Source organism: Garra rufa, chromosome 6, assembly GCF_049309525.1.
Source record: "Garra rufa chromosome 6, GarRuf1.0, whole genome shotgun sequence".
NCBI classification, from domain to species: Eukaryota; Metazoa; Chordata; class Actinopteri; order Cypriniformes; family Cyprinidae; genus Garra; species Garra rufa.
This window is the reverse complement of record NC_133366.1, coordinates 37,015,302-37,039,657: the sequence shown is the minus strand read 5'-3', so window position 1 is coordinate 37,039,657 and position 24,356 is coordinate 37,015,302. Positions and strand designations below refer to the sequence as shown.

The 24,356-nt window shown below is 34.5% G+C and overlaps 1 protein-coding gene across 1 annotated transcript in view; it reads right to left on the bottom strand.

Annotated features, from left to right (window-relative positions):
- The window catches only part of cpe (carboxypeptidase E), a 34,929-nt gene that overhangs the window by 5,078 nt on the left and 5,495 nt on the right, over nucleotides 1-24,356 (bottom strand). Inside the window, exons 2-7 of the mRNA XM_073842946.1 lie at nucleotides 11,482-11,678; nucleotides 3,888-4,055; nucleotides 3,660-3,777; nucleotides 2,966-3,148; nucleotides 945-1,084; nucleotides 691-790 (exon numbers count right to left, since the gene is read on the bottom strand). Coding sequence (XP_073699047.1) covers nucleotides 691-790; nucleotides 945-1,084; nucleotides 2,966-3,148; nucleotides 3,660-3,777; nucleotides 3,888-4,055; nucleotides 11,482-11,678 — 906 coding nt within the window. The remainder of the gene's footprint in view (nucleotides 1-690; nucleotides 791-944; nucleotides 1,085-2,965; nucleotides 3,149-3,659; nucleotides 3,778-3,887; nucleotides 4,056-11,481; nucleotides 11,679-24,356) is intronic.

Genomic DNA, 24,356 nt, shown 5'->3' with positions numbered 1-24,356 from the left:
CTTCGTTGCTCTGATTAGTTGTAGCGCTATCCTATTGTGTGGAGAGGGAGTTTGAAAGACAACCGTTTATCCCACCCCTCCGGTTGAGCCCTGTCTATGGAGAGTGCCCAGACCCTACATTTATGTGGTTCTGGCTTGTCAGGATAGTTACCCATTCAAACCACTAGCTCTTTGCAATTTATACCGCACTTTTAAGCTGTTATTTTGACTTATTTTGAAACTGCAGTAGATTATTTTGAAGGAAAACTACAGCTTCAGTGAAATCTGTGAAGACACAGATACTGTGTCAAAGCATAATGGCCCAAAACACAACTATAAAAAGACCTTTTATGTAAGACAAAGAAGTTTAAATATATTTAAAAAACTACACGTTTATTGTTTCGTATCGTCATGTGACCACAATAATATTGAGACAGTTTTGCTATCGCGATATCACAATATTGATAATAGCTTTAGATCCCTAGTTGGACGTAAAAATTATTGTTGTAGCTTCATAAAATGAAGATAGACTATTTTAATGATGTCCTTACTACCTTTCTGGGCCTTGAACCTGGTAGCTGCGTTGCTGTCTATGCAGGTTCAGAAAGCTCTTGGATTTGATCAAAGATAGCTTAATTTGTGTTCTGAAGGTGAACAAAGGTCTTACGGGTTAGTTCTAAAGTATATGCATACATGTGCTTGTTTGTGTACCTGTGGTGATATCGTGGTCAATTCCTTCAATGGAAATCGAAGCATTTGATATGGGGTTCCCTTGGAGATCATGGACAAATCCCGCCACTCCTCTGTGAACCTGTGAAGGACACGAAGGATCAAGAGGGATGAAACTACCCCCTTCTAATCCTGACTCATGAGTCTGAGCTTTACAGAAAACAAAACAACTCTCTCTGCCTGTCAGCATTTTCAGATGAAAACTAGGCATTAGAAAGCAAAGGATTCGGTTGTACCTGCTCTATGTAGCTGACCAGCGAGTTGCGGTTCTGGTCCCAGTACTGCTTGAGTGTGTCCTCAGGAGGAAACTTATCACAGCTCAGCTCCAGAGTGATCTCAAAACAATTGCTGCTCAGATAGTTGAAGTCCTGCATACCTGACAGAGAGAGAGAAAGGGAAGGATCAAAGGACAGCAACTGACATTAAGTAGCATTTTTCTTGGTAATTTTTAATTTTTAATTAACATACACTACATGGGCAAAAGTATGTGGACACCTGAACATACACTCATGTTGCAGCTTGTTGCACATTTAATTAATGACAAAACCATCTGCATTAATCCCCTCCTGTAACAGCTTCCACTATTCCAGGAAAACATTCCACTAAATGCTGGAACAAGGCTGTGAGGATTTGATAGAACATCAGTCAGGTCAGGAACCATTGTTGGGTGGAGCCTGCAGTCGCCGTTCCAATTTATCCCAAAGATGTTCAAGTCATGCTGTCAGGCTCTCCCCAAGCCACAAATTTGAAAGCACACAATTCTCTTTTTTGCAAATTAATTCTCATGCCTTGTTCATAACATTTGAACAATCTGGTATTTATGGTAGCCTGTTTCCACCACTGAATAAAAAAAATAAATAAATAAAAAGGTTATTGGGACTTTTTATCTTACCAAAAAAAAAAACTTTTTTTCTCAGAATTGCATACTACAAACTCTCAATTCTGCCTTTTTTCACAGAATAGTGTGATAAAAACTCACAATTTTGAGAAATAAAGTCAGAATTGCAAGATAAAAACTATATTTTCATATTTGTTCTTGCAATTGCAAGTTTATATCTTGTTCAAAAAGTCAGAATTGTGAGTTTATATCTTTCTTCTCAGAATTGCGTGATATAAATTCACAATTGTGAAAATTATTCTTGCAAATGTTATTCTTGCAAAACTGTTCTAGAATTGCATGATACAGACTCACAATTCTGACTTTTTTTATTCATGCAATTCTGACTTTTCTCAGAATTGTGAGATACAAACTTGCAATTGTCAGTTATAAAGTCCAATTTTGAGGTAGGGAGGCTATGTTCTCAGAATTGTGTGTTATAAAGTCAGAATTGCAAATCGAAATTCTGAGAAAAAAAATGAGAATTGCAAGTTTGTATCACGCAATTCTGGGAAAAACAGTCAGAATTTCAAGTTGTAAACTCACAATTGCATCAGAAAAGTGTCACAATTACCTATATATTTTTTTTTAACCAGGGGCAGAAACTGAATTCCATAGGTATTAAACCTAATGAAGCATATTATTCCATGGCATTATACTGTATATACCGTTAAAAAAATATTATTATAAAAGTTATTATTTATATATATATTAATTATTATTAATTATTTATAAAAGTATATAATAATTAATAATATCTTTAAAAAATGTGACCCTGGACCACAAAACCAGTAAACCAGTGTCAATTTTTTTAAACTTATACATCATCCAAAAGCTAAATACACTTTCCATTGATGTATGGTTTGTTAGAATATAGGACAATATTTGTCCGAGATACAACTTTTTAAAAATCTGAAATCTAAGGGTTGCAAAAAAATCTACATATTGAGAAAATCACCTTTAAAGTTGTCCAAGTGAAATTCTTAACAATGCATTATCACTACTTCAAAATTACATTTTGATATATTTATGGTAAGAAATTTACTAAATATCTTCATGGAACATGTTCTTTACTTAACATCCTAATGATTTTTGGCCTAAAAGAAAAATCGATAATTTTGTCTCATGCAATATATTTTTGGCTATTGCTACAAATATAACCATGCTACTTAAGACTGGTTTTGTGGTCCAGGGTCACAAATAAACAGAAAAAGTAGCTTTGACAATATACACTCCTTCATACAGATGTAAAGCACAATTAATACATTATTATGCTGTATGTAATACCACTACTTATTATTATTATTATTTTTGTAATAAATCACAACACAACACAATTAATACAACATATGAGTGATTTCCTGAAGCTGTGCATTATACCTCCAGGCACGCTGTACCAGGCTCCTCCATTAGTGATGCCCTCTTTGAAGCTGGAGTCATCATCATTCTTGCGGCATGGCGGCCGGTTTTGGTCAGACATCACTGGGTTATAGCTGGAGTAGGCCTTAGCCAAAGATTTAAACACCAGATCATCTGGACTAGCGCTATATTCATGAGTAGAACCTGATGAACACAAAAAAAAAAACAGGCAAATATCCAATCAAATTGTATGATAAATTTTCTTGGTTTAATTCTATGAAATTGTAACAGATTCACTATTACATGTGGGGCCACATTTTGGTAACATTTTCTATTAGATCAAATGATGTCAAATGATGCAAACAGGTGCAAGGGTCAGGGTTTCTGTGTAATTATATTACACTGCTGTTTAAAAGTTATTTATGTGATCAAAAATACAATTAAACAGTAATAATGTGAAATATTATAAGTGAATTTAACTGTGTTCTATTTTAATATATATTTAAAAATGTAATTTATTCTTGTGATGGCAAAGCTAAATTTCTAGTATCATTATTCCAGTCTTCAGAGTCACATGTTCAATATGCTGATTTGGTGCTTAAGAATCTCTCATTATTACCAATGTTGAGTTATAGTCTTTGTTTAATAATAACACAATATACTGAATGTATATGTTCATGTGTGATTGTTTTTGTGTATGTATGTGGTTTCTCACCACTGCGTGTCTCATCATATGGGTAATTGGCCACCACGTCTCCTCCATGCAGATTAGCTGACAGGACAAATGGAATGTCCATAATCCAGTGAATGACAGCCTTAGTCTCTGGTGCCAGCTGTAACACACACAAGTCAAAAAAAATATTTTATCATCCTAAAAACTGATGTTCCAAGATGTGTAACACTACTAATACCATGCTGCAATATTTAACAAACCCTCTTTCACCTTAGTGTTTTCATCCACAGCTTTCTTCATGTTTTTCAGGAGATGGTTGTTGGCTCCTCCCTCTCGTTCATTCATGTAGACGATACGATCAAGATCTGGAAAGTTCCGGTTCAGATCAATGCCTTGAGCGTTGCTGCGGCCCACAAACCAGTCCTTCATATCACCAGGCTGCAAATATATATTATAATAATGACAGCATTAGCAAAATTACCATATCTTAAAATATTTTTTTTTGTTCTAATTATCATAAAAAATCATTTTTAAAGAATCTTTATAAAGGTGTGTTTTTCTGAGCTTAATAGCCAAAGTTATGAAAGCCCATTTCCAGCACTGAATGAAGTATTGATAAAAGGTTATTGCGATTTTTTTAATCTCACAATTCAGACTTTTTTGCTCAGGATTATGTGATATAAACTCGCAATCGTGAGTTATAAAGTCAGAATTTCAAGGTTATGTCTTGCAGTTTTTCTCAAAACTGCATGATATAAAATTTTAGTTGCGTGATATAAAGTCGCAATTGTGAGAAAAAAATGAGAATTGCAAGATTTAAATTTGCAATTCTGAGAAATAAACTCACAATTTTGACTTTTTTGAGTTTATATATCAGTTGCGAGTTATTAAGTCAGAATTGTGAGACATAAACTCGCAATTTTGAGAACATATCAGTCTTTTCCCCCCTCAGAATTTATAACTTGCAACTAGGGCTGCAACTAACGATTATTTTGATAATCGATTAGTTCGCCGATTAATTTTTCGATTAATCGATTCGTTGGCTTAAAAATTCCAATTATTTATTTATTTTTTAAATCACACTATTCCACATTCTGAATGCTATGAAAACACAGTGCTTAACCATTTACAATAATTCACCTGTTGTAATAAAGAGAAAGGACAAATATCTGAAGAAAAACACACTAACAAGCATAAAATACAGTGTTTCTGCTATTTATTGTGCCGTGGCGGTGTTTAGTGTCCCACCGCAGCAGCGAGCGCAAGAGTTCCGCGTTCAAATGCACGCAGTAAGCTGAAGCTGGCCCAAAGCCCCAGCTAAAGTAATTAGGCCTACCATGAATGTGGAGGGGAAAAGTAAGGAGATATTCATATTATTTATTAATAAACTAGTATTTTCTGAGTGCATCTTTATGTATTAGGCCTATAGCTAATAAAAGAGTTTTGTTTTCGATTTGAATTATTTCGTTTTATAGTAGTGAAGTAATAATTTAAATTAAATTTATTACTCTTACATTTATGAGCAAAAATGAAGTTTCACATAGCACTCGCACCTCCATGTCCTGCAAAGCTTTTAATCTCCGCACAAACTATTGGATATGCGCCTATTAGTAGCCTACACATTTATCTAGGTTAAACGATTAAACTAATATTGTGATATGCTTAATTTTTTTTTTTTTTTTTTTTATCTAAGGATTTTAATTTAAATCGTGATGATTTGAGAAGGCTAAACTGATCTATCTGCCGCCGGCCGCTTTGTCGTTACTTTAAAAAACAAAAACTTGAATTTCACAAATAAAACATGTTCCAAATATATTTCTAAATTAACTTTATAAACTAAAGAAACGAAAATAAATGTAATTACTTTGCTATTAAAAACAGCAGCTGTGCAATGGGAAAGAGAAAGAGAACTCGGCCAGTAATTCTGATGAGCTGTAACGTTAGAGGTTGTAGGAATTTTTGCAACGAATGTTTGTTTAATAGCCTATTTAACACTTATTTAGGCTACTTTCTTATTTAAATGTATTATTTCGTTGATTTATTTTAGTGTTTTGTAGACAGCTTGTTCACCGACAGAAATTGAAAAACACGCACGTTCGTGAATAATGTTTAAGCCTCATTTATTTATATATAAAACACCGCACCACCGGCGGTGGTTAAAATCTGCCACCGTCACAGCCCTACTGTTCATACCCTCCATAAATACGCGCACTACATGTTGTATTTAAATCTAAATTTAACATTCAACGACAGATGTTTCAGCACAATGAATGTTTTTGCGCTGAGTTGAGTATTAATTGTCTCCCTTTCTGTGTTCTGTGTTCCGGCTGTCTGACACGCTCATTCAGTAAAGATTTAAACTTACAGACTGCCAGAATGGATTTTTAAATGGAAAATCTCGAGTGAATTTGTGACATTTACAGATAAGGATATGACCACAAACTGAAAGTTTTCATGCTGAGGACGCAAACGGATCTCAAAGCGCCTCACAAGGCAAGCCATCACTCTATTAGTTTTAAATAAGGAATTCTCATGTTTTGAGCAGCTTGGATCACGTAACTCTCCTGCAGCATCTCAGTCTGTTTCCTCCACTATTTTTAGATGCATTTTGTCTATAGAAATGCGTCATTCAGTGCTGTTATTTGACGTGATCCTCTGAAGTTGTACGTGCACTGTGGGCGGACCCGATTCATCGATAATGAGAATCGTTGTCGACAAATTTCATTATCGATAATAATCGATTTTATCGATTAGTTGTTGCAGCCCTACTTGCAACTGCAGAAGATGAAAACACACAATTATCTTTTTTTTCTATTACTAGTCACTATCAACTGCAAACTATATAATTGTGTGTATATGTTTTTTTTGTGTGTGTGTGTGTGTATGTATATGTATATATATATCAGGGGTGGAGTGGGGTACTAAAATCCACTGGGAAAATTCTGACCGCACCCCCCCCCCCTTTAATATAATACTAAATCTTTTTTTTATTTTTAATCTGGATGAAAAAAAACACAAAACAATTTAGCGCTTCGGAATTTTTACCAATATAGCTGATGGAAATGTCTTATCGATAAAATTTCTCATGTGTCGACATAATCTTTTCACGTTTAACTTTAGCGCATAAATTCTAAATCCATACTTCAAATGTCGCAAAAATCTGTTTGGAAACACTTTTTTGTAGAGAAAAGGGGCTTTGCCACGTTGCAAGTTAAAATTTATTCATTTTGTTAAGATCTTGTTTTACGTAAGTACAACATTTTAAATTAACTTGTTGGCTTGTTAGCTTTTTATATTTTTGTTCTTCTTGTGTTATGAGTATTGTTCCATTAAATTTAAAGGGTTTGTTCTGAAATAAAAGGGGGAAAATAGCATTTATTTATTTTATTTATTTATTTACTATTTATATAAATAGTTTTTCAATATGTTTGGCTGACTGTATTTTATTATGACAATGAAGCTGCGTTGTCGAGTTAGTAATGCTTAACTGCGTGCAGGAGGCGCCGACACAATCATTTGTTTTTTTTTTCCCCCTTGTAAAAGTGGAAACAACTTACAATAGCCTACTCCTTCGTTTGTGGTCATATAAGAGTAAGACATTGTTACAAACTATTCTAAATATTTATTTTATTAATGCACATTCACAATAAAAACAAACAGTGTGCTTTTGTAAAAAGGAAACCAACAGGATGCCTCAAGAGTGCATCAGAAAAATTAAACTAAATTCTGCATTGGTTGATATAGGCTGCTAATTGTTTCACATTTTTTTCTTTCGTTTTGTTAATTCATAATTTATTTAGAAAATAACTTTATTTTATTTATTTTATATATAGCTGTATAATGTTTTCCTCCATTCGCAGAAGCGCTGCAGGTGCGTGACCATGTGAATCCTCACACTCTGTTGTTTATGCTGCTTTTTGCGTGTATAAAATTAATCCATGGAAAACAAATGTAGGTATTTTTAATGGGTCACAGCCGCGTATTAATTCAAATTTCCTTTAATTGTAATTTAACAATCTTGTAAGTTAACGGTTAAAAATGTCTTAACGACCGTCGGTTGTCAGGAGAAATAAAATAACCGAAATGAACATTCCCATTTCTAAATAAAAGTTCATCAGAAAAATGATAATAATACAACTGCTCCTGTTTATGATTATTGTTGATGATCAAGTAAATAGTCTATAACAAAGTACAAAAAAAAAAAACTCATGACACTTGTTAATAAAAATTAGCTAACATACAATTTAATATTAGGTTTTGTTTCAAATGGATAAAGAACAGTCTACTAGCCTATATAATTTACGCAATATAGGTGAAATTATGTATGGAAACAGCTCAAGGGCAGTTTTTTTTTTTGCGATACACCAAAACGTTTTTTTAGGGATGAGGTCATTACGCACACCATTTTAATATGTAAAAGGCCGGTTGGAAGGAAAACAGGATGTAGGCAGCAAATTTAGCAGTTTTTTTACACATATTCTCTTTGTCGATAACAAAACAGTGCAAAAACTGGATGGAAACTTGGCTATTGACAGCCACGCGCTTTGCAACGTAATGACTCGGACCACTAGTGGGGGCCCCCTAGTGGCGGCGGGGCTCTAAGCAGCCGCTTAGTTCGCCTATAGGGAGGGCCGGCACTGATAGAGAGTGAGCAACTGATATAAATATTGTTTGGACGTTTAGGGGGGAGTATGTGGGAGTATTTGGCTATTCGCGGAGAATTTAGTAACGTCAATGATTCTAATAAGCTCAGGCCGGTCGCGTTCGCCTCGGCGCCCGCTCAATTTGTAATCCGCTGTGTAAATCCTTCGGCCGGCCGACCAGAAAAAGTCCCGGTCGTCCCGATTGCCACTCTGCCCCTGATATATATATATATATATATAAAACAGTAATATTGTAAATTGTTATTTTCTCAGAATTCTTTGATGAATAGAATGTTTAAAATAAAAGCATCATTTTAAATAAAAAACTTTTGTAACACTACAAATGTCTAACTGTCATTTTAATGCATCCCTCCTGAATAAAGCATATTATTATTGTCTTAGAAACTTTTAGAAGAAAGTGTATACATATTTATAGTAATTATAAGAAATACTGTAATACTGCAATTTTTTTGCAAATATACTGACCCTAAACCTCTGAATGGTAGTGTATATTTATAGGAAACCATTAAAAAAGGGGGTTTACGTTTAGAGTGAGATGTGGAAAGTTTCAGACTCAGGAGGAAATCACTTTGGCTACTTGTCATTTTTCAGACATTACAGGAAATGCCAAACTGTTGTAAAATGAGTCTAGCTTAAAACACAAAGTCTGAATACAACCGTTACTGTTTTAACATGCAAATAAAACCATATCACCCACGATCACAACAAGCTTTTATTCCATCTGTGATCCTACTGAAACAATATTCTAGTGAATTCTTTGGATATGCAGTTCTCATAAAAGATGTAAGCTTTGTGCTTATGTTTGCCAGGACAGGACTTTCCTTCCACCTCTGAAACAATCACAAAAGCCCTCAGAGAATGCATGTTTGCTGTGTGGCCAAGATATACATTTATCACAGCTGAAGCAGTAAAACATTGTGGTAAACCACATCCCAGTAAGGTGTTTAATAATCGTTTGGTTTCCCCTAAACAAATGTGAAAATAAAAGTCCAGGGACCTCATGTATAAAATATGTCAAATGTGTCGTGAAATGTCAAAGCCCACACTTGTTTGAGTGCAGGCTGCAGAAGGATGTGGTAAACCACAGTAAAGTGTTATGAAATCAGCACAACTGCATTCTGCCAACAAAACCCTATGCTAAAATAAGGTGAACAATTATTTGAAATGGAAACCGGGGATTTTTTTCAGTTCAGTGGTCAAAATTTCACTTGTTATCTATGATTTATTTATTTATTTTTGTAAATTGTTGTGGGTTTCATATAATGCTATTGATAAAATTAATTAATATGATGTTTGAACTGTTTAGTGATACCTGACAACTCAAAATAATGTATAACCAAGGCTTGGTCATCTGTCTTGTTTCATAGTTAGGGCCGAAGCACCGATGGTGTGAGGACCCTATTGGAATTGCTCCCTTTATTATTATTGTCCTCAAAATGAAACGCATTTTTGAGGGCCTAAACATACTCGAAAACTGACGAAACTTTGTACACACATCAGACCTGGCGAAAATTTATGTCTGATATGTGGTAAAATGGCTCAATAGCGCTACCTTTACACTAGTTCAGCGGTGTGCGCTTTCAGCTTTGCTTCACGTACATGCACGAAAACTGGTACACACATGTAACACACCAATACCTACAAAAAGGTCTCTTGGTGCAAATCAGCAAATTTTGTGTCATTTTTGCCATTTTCAAGCGTTGTACTTGAACAAAGTCCTCCTAGAGATTTTTTCAGATCAACACCAAATTTGGTCAGTCTAATCTATATCTAAAGGCCCATGTGACGTTAAATTGTGAAAATCTAGAGTTTTCGTCGGAGGGCGTGTCCGTGGCAGCCAGACAGATTTCGATGTTTCGCCATGAAACATGAAGTTGTTATAAATTAGGCATACAAAGTCTGGTCCGCCCCAAACTTCACATGTGTGATAACACTCCTGACCTGAAGATATCTACATGCCCATATTTAGCTATAACTTCCTGTTGGCAACAGGAAGTGTCATGCTTTACGCTGCAACAAACTTCTCCTAGAGATTTAATGATATCAACATTATATTTGGTAAATTGCCAAATTTAACAAAGATCTTGAGTTTTCATTAAAGGGCGTGTCCGTGGTGGTGTGACAAATATTCTCCAAAATCAATTGCATTTTTAGGGGCCTAAACATGCTCGAAAAATCATGAAACATTGCACACACATCAGAACTGGTGGAAATGTACACCTGATATGGATTTCAGAAATGGGTATAGCAAAATAGCTTGATAGCGCCACCTATATACGTTCAGCGGTGTGCTCTTTGAGCTAAGCTTCATGTATACGCATTATACACAGCAATACCTACAAAAAAGTCTCTTGGAGAAAAATCCTAAACCCAACAGGAAGTTGGTTGATTTTCATTTTCTCAGCAAATTTCGTGTAATTTTTGCCATTTTCAGGCATCGTACTCCTAGAGATTTAAAGATATCAACATTATATTTGGTCAGCCTAATCTAAAGGCCTTTGCGATGTTAAACTGCGAAGATCTTGAGTTTTTGTTAAAGTTTTTGTCTGTGGCAGTGTGACAAATTTTGATGCTTTGCCGTGGAAAAGAAATTGTTATAACTAGATCTGCCTCAAACTTCACAGGTTCAATAAGTCCTGGCCTGAACACATCTGAAGGCTAATATTCTCTCATTATCATAGCACCACCTGTTGGCAACAGGAAATTACTTGTTGTATGTGCTGGCCTGAACACATCGACATGCCAATAATTAGTTATAGGCATAGCACCACCAGCTGGTAGCAGGAAGTTTGGCACATATAAATGACTTTGACATATTTCTCCTATATTTGCTATATTAAAAGCATACTGCCCACCGATCGCTGTTTTCCTAAAGCCACCGGTTCCTAAAGCCCGGGTGCGAGGGCCCTTTCATCGCTGCAAGAATTTAATTTGATTTGATGAAATTTGATTCTCTTCATCTTCAACAGCTTATGAAATGATACTGTTACCATTATGTTCTTTTAGGCCTGGTTTCACAGACAAGGCTTAGACTAAGCCAGGATTAGACCATAGTACAATTGTTGTTCGTGTTCTACACACTGATGCATCTATTTGTCTTTGGCTTAATAAATTTAGTTTTTATTTTTGTATCCAGTCGTCTTGACAGATACAACTGTAGTCTGTTTTATATTCTTCTTGTGTATAGTGTGTGTGTTTACCTGTGAGGCTGCTTTCTCAAAGCCATCAGGATTCATGGAGGGCATGATGTGAATGCGTGTGGAGTGGATCAGGTCGATGATAGTGTCGTTGCCCTCCTGGTACTCATTACAGAGATACTGTGCCAGATAGATGAGCAATTCTCTGCCCACAGCCTCATTACCGTGCATGTTCCCAATGTACTTAAACTCCGGCTCGCCTGTCACAAGAAAACAAACACAGTTAATGACACGACACTGTATACACATTTGTGTTAAATGAACTGACACAATAACAACTAAATGATGCTGTCCGAGTTATTTTAAAGCACTATCTCTTAAAAAGTGAACTGTACTTTTTGAGTGGTATGAATCACAGGTATAAATGTCAAAAATAACATAACCAGTATCTTGGTTAAGTCTTGGACAATTGGTCAATCATTTATCAATTATTATAGAAATTTTATAACATATTTTAACACCACACAGATTTGTCACGTAATACTTTTTTGGTGCATCACTCTATTTGATTACTTAGTATATATAACCATCATCCACTCTCACAAAAAAATAAATTAAAGACTAAGTCATTTCTACTCTAGGAGGTCAAACTAAATATTTTATGAGCTGATTTATATTCTATTCATTTTATATGAGATGCTGAACTTCCTCTTGGTTATTTTTAATGTCCTTTTCTGTGTTGTTTCAAAAGCAGCCCCTTTGTTTGCATAATCAAGACGTGGTCTTATTTGTTAACTTAAATGACCTTGGTTTCCTCCTGTTTATAGAGTTTGTTGCATGATTCTGGTCTAGGTTGTGGATTTACTGAGAATTACTCCTCTGAGAACACCTAGCCAGATGTCAAGATCAACACACTCACATAAAGACAGAGAGAGAGGACATTAATCTGCATAACATCCATAATGCGGGATTGACTGAACAGATGGAGTAGTAAATTAAGAACGCATACATGACATTTCAAATATTTTCAGATACACGTGTCCGTACATGTTTAAAGACAAGTCCAGCTGAATAATATACAGAACAGAAGTGTTTTCCTGCAACAGTGTTTTGTGCAAACACTGAACTATCTGCAAATCTGTGGTCATCAAATAATGTGATAACTTCCTGCACACAGATTTAACCTTACATTTCAAAGCTGTTAATATTGTGGTGCCAATACTCATATTTTATATTATTTTAGCTGATAAAATATATTATTATTGGGGATGTATTAATGCACCCTGTGCTGAACATTGATTTTTAAAAATGTGATGATTCAAGTCAGTGTAGATGTTAAACGAATCACAATAAATTTGGCAGTGAAGTTTATGATTTTTTTTCTCTGAAGAGAAGTGACTGTTGTCAAACAAGTTTAGGTAGCATTTTATTTTCATTTTCCCTTTGTATAATACATATTAAAGTAGTGTTTATAAGCACAGCACTGCTTTGTTTACAACGGTATCCTAGGAAATGCTGTATTACTGCTGTTCCATAAGCACCACCTGCTGTCAGAGAGTGAATTTGCATTCTCAATCAGCCCATCTGCTGTTTGTGTTTTGTTCAGATGTCTCACAGTTGTGACTTTAGAATTGCATGATATAAATTCATAGTTATTTATAGTTAAATAAAGTCTGAACTGCAAGATAAAAACTCCAACTCCAGTAATTCCAACAGAATTGCGTGATATAACATCACAATTCAGTTTTTTTTTCTCAGAATTTCATGATATAAACTTTCACTTGTGAGTTATGAAGCTAAAATTGCAAGATATTAACTCACAGTTGTGACTTTTTAATAATCGTGTGATTTAAATTCACAGTTGAAAGAAATAAAGTCAGAATTGTGAGATAAAAACTCATAATTCTGACTTTTTTCCTCAGAATTGCTTGATATAAACTTGCAAATGTGAGTTAGAAAGTTTTTCTCAGAATTGTGAGATATAAACTCAATTGCAAGTTTTTAAGTCCAATTTTGAGGGGAAAAACAGACTGATATGTTCACAGAATTGTGAGTTTATATCTCAATTCTGACTAACTTGTTGTGTGTTATAAAGTCAGAATTATGAGGCATAAACTCGCAAGTCTGAGAAAAAGTCACAATTATGAGTTTATATCTTGCAATTTTGACTATTTCTTAGAATTGCAAGTTTATTTCTCAGAGTTACAAGTTTAAATCTCACATAACTTCATAACTTAAAATTGTGAATTTGTATCACGCAATTCTGAGAAAAAATCAGAATTGTGAGTTTGTATCTTGCAATTCTGACTTTATAACTTACACACATCACAGTTTATATCACACAATTCTGTTTTTTTAACTCGCAATTGCTAGTTTATATCTCACAATTGTGAGAAAAAGGCAGAATTGTGAGTTTGTATCACGCAATTCTGAGAAAAAAGTCAGAATTGCACAATATAAACTCGCAATTGCAAGAAAAAAAGTGTGAGATAAAAAGTCACAATTGCTTTGTTTTATGTTTTATTCAGTGGCAGAAAATGTCTTCTTCTTCTGTAAAAATCTGACCATTCTGTTCTTCTAATTTAAATCAAAAACTGTTCATGCTGCATGTATGCAGCATCTTCGTTTGGATCGTAACTGAAACGCAGCAGTTGCTTCTAATTTTAAATGGAAAGAGCACAGTCAAATACTTAAAAAAAAAAATCTTTTATTTGTATAATTTATTTGATTTGTTTTATTTGTTTCCTTTTGTTATTTGACATTCTATCAAAATCTAAAATTCAAAATAAATTCTATTATTTTTAAATTTTCTGTTAATCAAAGAAGAATGTTTTCAACATTGATAAAAATAAGAGTATTGTAAGAATGATTTCTGAAGGATCATATGACACTGAAGTCTGAAGTAATGGCTACTGACATTTCAGCTTAAAATTAAATTTTTAAATATATTAAAATAGAAACAGTTACACAAAACCTTGAGCATAGAAGGCGTCTTTCAAAAACATGAATACATTCCTACTAGAATGGCAGTGTAAAGTAAAATATATGTGTGCGTATACAAAAACCACAGACATTATATATCAACTGCTGCAAACACTAAACCCAGTGCAAACGTTGGCTCAGGTAATGTCCTTAGAGCTTCTAGAATCCTCTCTGCTTTCACACAAAAAAGCCCTGACCCACTTAAACCCTCCCCAACAATTCCATGCTCAAACATGAGCACTAACATAGACAAACACATTTCATCTCTCAGGTAACAAGCACAAATCATCAGAGAACTGGAAAGGACAATAGACGTCCTCTTTGTTATTCTCAGAAACATGAACATCTGAGAACTCTTCTGTCTGATAAGCACACCCCACAGACATTTTATTGTAATGTAGACCTTACACATAAACACAACACGAAAACCTTTTTTTTTTTTTAAATGTTTACCTGGCATTGCGTGGTGCACATTATATAATAAATAAGCACCTTACGGGCTCTAAAAAGGACGTTTACATTGAACAGACCAGTTTGGAAAAGCCAACACACCAGCTAAGTAAGAAAACAAAGGCATACAGTACTGAATGCACATCTATTTGCCATGCACACAGATTGGAAGCAGATGGAAGCGCTTTTTTTTTTGTTCAGCAGGGGTCCTTGCAGGCTCTGGCCTTTTTATAGCCATCTATTTCATTGCCTCCCCTGTACATCTAAATATTCTACATCACACAATTAAAGAGCAGCATGTGCAGAATATCCACAGTGCGTGTGTGTTCGAGCTACTAAATAAGGACGTATGTCCCTGTCACATTTACAACCAGACTTTGAAGCTCCAATTACTTCAAAATGAAATTACCGCCAAGCTATTTTGCAGATGTTAACGTCAAAGCAAAGTATTCCCAGGCCTGTCCATAGGAAATGTGCGTCTGAATGTGTAATGTGTGAGTGAGTGTGTAGATTGGTGGGTGGGTGAGAAAAAGTGTGAGAGAAAGTGAGAGACAGAAAGTAAAGGTGTTTTCTGATTGGATTTGTTTTTAACATATGACAGGATGTGCTGTGTGTGATTTTCATGGAGTGTTTTTTAATATATTTTATATCATCTAATAAGCAGTGCAATCATGCAATAAATATAGTTTCAATTGCACCTCACAGTGAAGATACAACCTATTTTTAAGACTAAATCTATGAGCTAATACTTGAAATCTGTCAATTTACTTTAAAGTTTAATTAACAACCTAACGATACAACATATGTAAATTAAATTCAAAGACTTTTTTATTTGTTTTGTTTTTTACAAGTCATATTTGCAAAAATATGCTGATAACTTGAGAACAAAAATTGTACTTTGATAAATTACTGACAAAAAGAATCTGATATAAAAAAGATTTTTAATTAGTTTATTTCTGCAATATTGATTATAAATATTTAAGGCGAGACACTGCAGGTGAACAGGGTAAAAAATGAACTAATAGTTATCACCTTACTTACCCAGTTGATTGGTTACATTGATAATTGCAAACATTTTTTTGTATTACAAGTTTCTAAAATGTTAGGTTTAAATATGCAAATGAAATGAGGCATTATTTAATGAAATATGCACTAATTTGCATTAGGGCTGGGCCGATAAACGATATCATATCGAATCGCGATAAAATTTATGTTAATAACGATGATAGGCTCAAGACATTTTTTGCTCGATATGGATTAATCTAAGAGCCAATCACACAGTAGAAATATGCGACAACAGCCAATCAGCGTACAGCGTGCGTGTGCACGTCAAAGTACAAAGTTCATTTCCTACCGCACTTTGCGAAGCAAACTTAACACCAGGACGACAAAAAAAGAGAGAAGAAGCAGCGACGAAAGTGAAACTAACTTCGAGTTATTATCCAAAGATGTTGAAATTGTCGACAAAAAAGGTAGCACGAATTCCGTTATATAAGTGGTTTGGCTACCTGAAAAGTGACTCTTAGCTCAGCTGAGAGTTTGGCGCGATTGTTAAAACTGAAACCGAAAGCAAAAAACGCACGCGCATTCAAAAGCAATTTTAATCCCCCCAATGCACGCAAATTAGGCTACATGACATATCTAGGCTGTTATTAGTATGTAGGCCATGATAGGTTGTGTATGTCTATAGCTCTGTATCATGCTTGAAATATCCGTCTCTATTTGCACTTTGAATATTTAGAGAGTAACCTACTTTGATTATGGCTGAATTGTCTGCACTTAATACGATTAAGAAAGAACCGTGTCGTAATTTTTTGTTATTTATACTGTAGATTGTTTCAAAATGCAGTGGTTGCCTCTAATTTAAATAGCTCAACCTATAATAGAGAAAATAAACAATTGTGTTAATAATAATAATAAATAAATAAATAAATAATTGTGTTACAAATTATGTTTTTACAATAATTTTATGTTTACATTTTGTACATTTACTCTTATTTACCATACTCTGTCACAACTTTTATTTTTTTAATTTATTTTAGTAAGTTGTTTTAATTTTTAAGGCCAAATCTGTAATCTGTTTTTTGTTAATAAACTATACTTTAAATGTAATTTAATGAACCCTTTCATTTTTGTGGCTTTAGTCATTGTTGGGATACTATTTTAAAGCTGGCAACATCAACAGCTTATATCGAAATATATATCGTTATCGTTCAATATGGGGAAAAAATTATTGAGATTACATTTTTGCCATATCGCCCAGCCCTAATTTGCATACATTTCTAGTACAAAAATCTAAATGAATTCAGATTCATAATTCTTTTAAAAAAAATTGACATATTACAGTCAAACATTTTTACAGAGGGAGTTTTGGGTATCTAATTTTGTCACGCCATAATTCAGAAAAAAATCAGAACAGACAGTAAACACTATATATATATACATATATATATATTTTTTTACAATTTTTTGGGGAATAAAATGTTGTATAAAATCAAACTAATTATATATGAACAAATCCCTCAGTAAAAACCTTCAGGATATACAGTAAGCAACAAAAATGTAAAGTTGTGTGTAAGTGTTACTGAAGTGGAGATTTATGGCTCAGTGTAGAAGAAAAACTCATTTTGAGAAAACGGCATTTCAAAATATGCACTGTAATTGAAATCTATTGACATAAACAGATGAAGTGCTATAAAAGAAACAGTGTTTAACAGTGTTTTTTGGATGTTTTCTTTCCACTAGTCTGAAAAAACTTGATAGGTGCATGAAAAAACTGTGTTTTTGCCTGCAGTGTCTCCCCTTAAATAACAATATTTATAACATTAAAGTTAGTAGTTTTGGAAATTTCACTTGTAAAATAAGAGCACCTGCTAAATGTCTTATGGGCTACAATGTGAATATTGGTAAAAGTATCAAACTCAAAGGCAAACTGTAATCTGAATGTGTAATCAATTTGGTATTATTACAGTCAATTCCATAAGTGATGCTGTGAAATTTTAGTGTCAAAACAGTTCCAAAATGAAATAATTAATGCATCGGGTGGGAAGTTTTAAGCAAAAAGTGTGAAATCCCACACAGACTGTAGGGAAAAAACTTCTCGTTTATTATTAAACACAGTCATAAATTTGTATCTTATCCAAATAAAGCAAAGCTGTTTTGATAGCAGTAATGAGGAAATCATCTGCTGTACAGATGAGGTGAGGCACGGGCAGGAAGGGGGAAAACTGCTAATCTATCAGTGAATCAGACAAACAAAAAGACTAAAATAACATGTTTCAAAGCCATACGGTCTACAAAACTATTCTGTAACATTAACACCATCTTTCACACACTCAGCTCATCAACTCTCTCCTCTCTTTGATTCTGTTTCCGACCTTTCTATCCCTTGATCTATTTTGCCCCCCTTTCTAACAAAGAAAATATGCATAGAAAGAAGAACTGTCACACGGTATCATTTACCCTCATTTAGGTCAATACTCAAGACAAACATTTAAAGACACAGGATTCTGTTTCTTAGTCATAGCTTTATGATTTAAGTATACTCACATCTGATTTTAAGACATTTATTTACATTTACATTTATTCATTTAGCAGACGCTTTTATCCAAAGCGACTTACAATTGGGAATACAACAAATAATTCATCCTAAGGAGGCAGATCGACATAGGAAGTGCTCAAAAGTACCATATGTCAGGCGTTGTCAGATGAGTACGGGCTAGAAAGGGAAGATCAGGAAAGAGAGGAGAATTTTTTTTTTTTTTTTTTTTTTTTTTTTCAGATAGTCAGATAGTGTCGAAAAAGATGGGTTTTCAGCAGTCGCTTGAAGTCAGTAATGGAGTCAGCGTTTCGGATGGGGGTGGGAAGATCATTCCACCAGGCAGGGACATTGAAGGAGAATGTTTTGGAAAGTGATTTCATGCCTCTCTGTGGTGGTACAATAAGGCGTCTTTCGCTAGAGGATCTCAGACTTCTGGAGGGAGTGTAGATGCGTAGTAGTGAATGGAGGTAGGCCGGTGATGAGCCGGTGGCTGTCCTATAGGCCAGCATCAGTGTCTTGAATTTGATGCGTGCTGTAACCGGTAGCCAGTGCAGGGATATGAAGAGAGGTGTGACATGGGCCTTCTTGGGCTCATTGAAGACGAGCCGTGCTGCTGCATTCTGAATCATTTGTAGAGGCCTGATTGTACATGCTGGAAGACCAGCTAAAAGAGCATTGCAATAGTCCAGCCTGGAAATGACCAGGGCCTGGACAAGGAGTTGTGCAGCATGCTCTGTTAGGAAGGGCCTGATCTTTCTGATGTTGTGCAACGCAAACCTGCAGGATCGAGCAGTTTTAGCTATATGTTCTTTAAAAGTCAATTGGTCATCAAAGATTACACCAAGATTTCTGGCTGAAGTCGATGGGGTAATTGTTGATGAACCTAACTGGATGGAGAAGTCATGTTGTAAAGTTGGAGTGGCGGGAAAGACAAGGAGCTCAGTTTTAGCTAGATTGAGCTGAAGATGGTGTTCCTTCATCCATGCAGAGATATCCGCCAGGCAGCCAGAGATCCTTGCAGCTACTGATGGATCATCTGGTTTGAAAGAAAGATAGAGCTGTGTGTCATCAGCATAGCAATGGTAGGAGAAGCCATGTGCCTGTATGATGGGGCCCAGAGATGTAGTGTATATGGAGAAGAGGAGGGGTCCAAGAACTGATCCCTGAGGAACCCCAGTGACCAGTTGATGAGTTTTGGAAACCTCCCCTCCCCAGGCCACTCTGAAAGACCTACCAGAGAGATAGGATTTGAACCAGCGAAGTGAAGTCCCTGTGATGCCCAACGATGAGAGGGTAGACAGAAGGATCTGGTGATTTACCGTGTCAAATGCTGCAGAAAGGTCCAGTAAGATGAGTACTGATGATTTGGAATCAGCTTTTGCAATCCGCAGGGCTTCAGTGACAGACAGTAGTGCCGTCTCAGTTGAATGGCCACTCTTGAACCCTGACTGGTTAGCATCCAATAGGTTGTTCTGTGAGAGAAATAAAGATAGCTGGTTGAAGACAGCTCGTTCCAGTGTTTTTGCTATGAACGGAAGGAGAGGGACAGGTCTATAGTTGTCTATGAGTGAAGTGTTAAGTGTAGGTTTTTTGAGCAGTGGGGTTACCCGGGCCTGCTTAAATGTAGTGGGGAAAGTGCCTGTGAGAAGAGATGTGTTGATGATGTGTGTGAGCGCTGGTAAGATTGTAGGAGAGATTGCTTGGAGAAGGCAATCTCTCCAAGACAAATCCATAGCCTTCAAATATCAATGTAGATAACACTTTACAATAAGATGTCATTTGTTAACAATAATTAATGTATTAACTAACATGAATGAATGATTAATTGAATAATTTGTTGTTCATCGTTCACGTTAGCTCACAGTGCATTAACTAATGTTAATAAACACAACTTGTGATTTTAATAATGCATTAGTAAATGCTGAAATTAACATGAACTAAGATCAATAATAGTTTTGCATGTATTGTTCATTCTTAGTTCATGTTAACTAATGTAGTTAACTAATGTTAACAAATACAATCTTATTGTAAAGTGTTACCTAAATGGAACTAAATGTTGTTTAAATCGGTGTGTGTTAAAAGTGGGTGCTTCAATAAAGTCATATTTAAGTGAGATTTAAAAACAGATAGCGGCATTTATCAAAGGTTTGGTAAACATGCAAGAATATTACACTTGCAACTATCTTCCTCAAATAAAATGATTGAGTAAAGATGAAATATCACAGACCAACTTGTAAACATACCATAATTCTTTCAGCAAGCAAACGTGCTGTGTATTGGGTCACACGGTAAGATAAATATATACATTAGGACTGTTGACACATACAGTAAATAACAATTAATCTAATACATTTATGGAGTTAATCTCAAATTTTGCAAGATTTTGTATATTAGGCTACATTTATTTGATCAAAATACTGTAAAACTGTGAAGTATAATTTTAAAATTTAAATAAAATTAGAACAAAAATTAAAATAACTTTTTTCTAATTTTAGATATTTATATAAAATACTTAAATACTTATATAATGTATTTCAGAAATAATTGTAATATTATAAATTGGTACTTATTATCAGCGTTGAAAACTGTGTGTGTGTGTGTGTGTGTGTGTGTGTGTGTATATATATATATATATATATATATAGAGAGAGAGAGAGAGAGAGAGAGAGAGAGAGATTTTATTGTGTGTATTTTAATACTTAAATACTTATAATGTATTTCAGAAATAATTGTAATATTATAAATTGGTACTTATTATCAGCGTTGAAAACTGTGTGTGTGTGTGTGTGTGTGTGTATATATATATATAGAGAGAGAGAGAGAGAGAGAGAGAGAGAGAGAGAGAGAGATTTTATTGTGTGTATTTAAATGTTTTTCAAGAAGTCTCTTCTGCTCACCAAGCCTGCATTTATCTTATCCAAAGTACAAAAACTGTAAAAAAAATTTTTTACTATTTAAAATAACTGTTTTCTATTTGAATATACTGTATGTTAAAATGTAATTTATTCCTGTGAAGAAAGAAAGAAAGAAAAATACTGACTACAAGCTTTGGAATGGTATAGTGTATGTTACAAAAGCTTCTTTTTTCCAGATAAATATTGATCTTTGGATCTTTTAATTTATTGAAGAATCCTGAAAATATTTACTCAACTGTTAATATTGATAAAAATGTTTCTTAAACAGCAAATCAGCATATTAGAAGGATTTCTGAAGGATCATGTGACACTGACAACTGGAGTATGATGCTGAAAAATTTGCTTTGAACACAGGAATACATTACATATTTAAACATATTTAAAATGGAAAACAGGTATTTTAAATAGTAAAAATATTTTAAAATTTCTATTTCAAAATTGTACTGTTTTTGGATTAAATTATTATTAGTATTTTTTTTTGCAAACTATGATACAATATTCAGGATTCTCTGTTCAAAATAACAGCCTTTGAATGAAATAGAGATCTTAAATTATAAATGTCTTCAAAAATAAAGACATTTATAATTTAAGATTTCTATTTTGACCAATTTAATGCACCCTTGCTGAATAAAGCATTAATTTGCATTACTCACATTTAGTTTTGCATGTGTTAATTGAGTTAATGCATGCATAAACACAATAAGATGCAATAAACATGTTTATTGATGCCACAGCAGTGATCTGGTGTTCTTCACTTTAACATTAATAGATCTGCCTGTGTTTTACCCAAGTGATATTTAATATTTATGCAGCTAAAGAGTAGTTCCAGTCTTCTAATCTTACTGTCCAAGTGCCGTTAAAACACCAGAGTATTATATGTGAACACTGCAGAACAGAAGCGTAATGAGGAGTGCGTGGGTTTTTTAAATTGGGCATTAGCTTTGGATTCTTTTCAAACATTTTTAAAGGAAAAATATTGAAACTAACCAGCCAAATGTAACAATCCAATAAAGACATGTTTAACATCAGGTTTGCCGCTATTAATTATTGCTGCAGTATCAAAAAGTATTGATTCCAAAGGAAAGCAAAATACAGATTCCTTATGAAAAACACATCACACACTGAGCACAGCATTATGTTTACTGGAGCAGGCTGCCCTTTCACAATCTCTCTCTTGCTGTGTTTTAGCCAGAGAGACACACGCTGAGAGAACAGTGAGAAATGCAGTGCCTTAGAGAGCAGAAACTGCTGTCTCATCTTCATGAGAGGAAAAGAGAGTAGAAGAGAAAAAGGGACTTTATTTTAATCACTCTGATCCTCATATGACCACATGATAACAACTCACAACATCATTTACATAACATCAAAGACTCCATTCGTCTCTAAAACCTCAAATATCAAAAATGCAACCTCAACCTTTCTTAGATCCTTCCCTTTCTACTAAACCCATCCATCCATGAATCCATCAATTACAATCAGTCAGGAAATGTGTGCTTGTGACGCAAGTCTATAACCTCCTAAAGACATACACAAACAGTTCCAGTAACGTCAAAGACACGCTGGTTTCCATGGCTATGTTGACCAAAGGAGACCATTAACTCAAAATAATTGATTCAGCACACTCCTTCAGTGGAAACACACACATATTTCATGAATGGCCAGGCCATGTATGACATAAGATGCATCTCAACAACAGATCTGACTGTAGAGATGTCTCTTTGAGGGAGATAAATATGATTTAAAGAAAATACAGAATGCTGTACAGTGTACACTGTTCAAAGACTAAACTATATTCCTGTCTAAAATAACAAATGATCTGCTAGAACAGATCCATAAAAGAGGGAGATAAAGATGAAAACAGATGTGGAATCCCTCTATCATGTATTATTAATGAGCTTTCGCTCACTGGCTCACCATTTTCTTCACACCCCTTGTTCAAAAAACCACAAAGAGCTTCAATTGCTTCAGATATGCTCTTATTTTTCTGTGCAATACATAAATACAATACTGTGGAAAATGTATAGATAGAATGTTTTATATGACAGTTTCTATGAAAGGATAAAATTCTTCATTTTCAAACAAATGGACAGTGAAAAGAGGTGATTAACCTTTTAGAAAATGGTGATTATCAACCTTAGCCAACGTAATCTCATGGCAAAAACGTACCTGTGGAAAATTTTTCGCAAGACACGATACGTACTAATAAGTACATAACTGTGGTTACCAACAGAAATGAACAATAGAGGTGGTAAAACAGCGAGCACTTGTAATCGTTTTCGTACACAGTTATGATTACAGCTCCATACGTTTAGCTTTCCGGATGTAACAAGCTTGCTCGGTAGCTCAGCCAGCACAGAAATGAATTGATTCCTTGGAGACGAATCCCGTAAAAAAACATGACTCATGATGAAAGAGCTGAAAGATGAGAGTTTGAAAAACAAGCTATGGCTAAAACGACATGCTTGCAAATGCGTTTTTATATCACATTTGTTCATACTATCTAGGTTTAGATGTAGTCTTGCATCTCCCAAAGGTACGTTTTCGTCATGAGATCAGGTTCACCCTAAAAAGGTCAAACTATTGTTCACACTATCGGGTAGGTTTAGGTGTGGTCTTGCTTCTCCCAAAGGTATGTTTTCGTCATGAGATCAAGTTCACCCTAGGAGGTCAAACTATTGTAAATGAACTATGTATGTTCTATTCATATTTTCCAATAAACGTTAAATAAACATCTATATTAAGGGGATAGTTCACAAAAAAATGAGAATTCTGTCATCACTCAATTCATAAGGGTAAGTAAACGATGGCAAAATGTTCATTTGGGGGGTGAAATATCTGTTTAAATATTTACATTAATCTAAATTACATTTGTACATTATATTTTTAGACCAGGCTTGCTAATTTAGCCTGAATTTAGCTACCACATAGTAGGGTTGAAAGAGCGAATTTTTAGTTTGTAGTTATTGATAAACTTTTTAATTTTTTCCCAATTCTCAATATTTTTTCTTACAATAGCTTGAGCAACAGGATTGAATGATTGAGTCTGATGA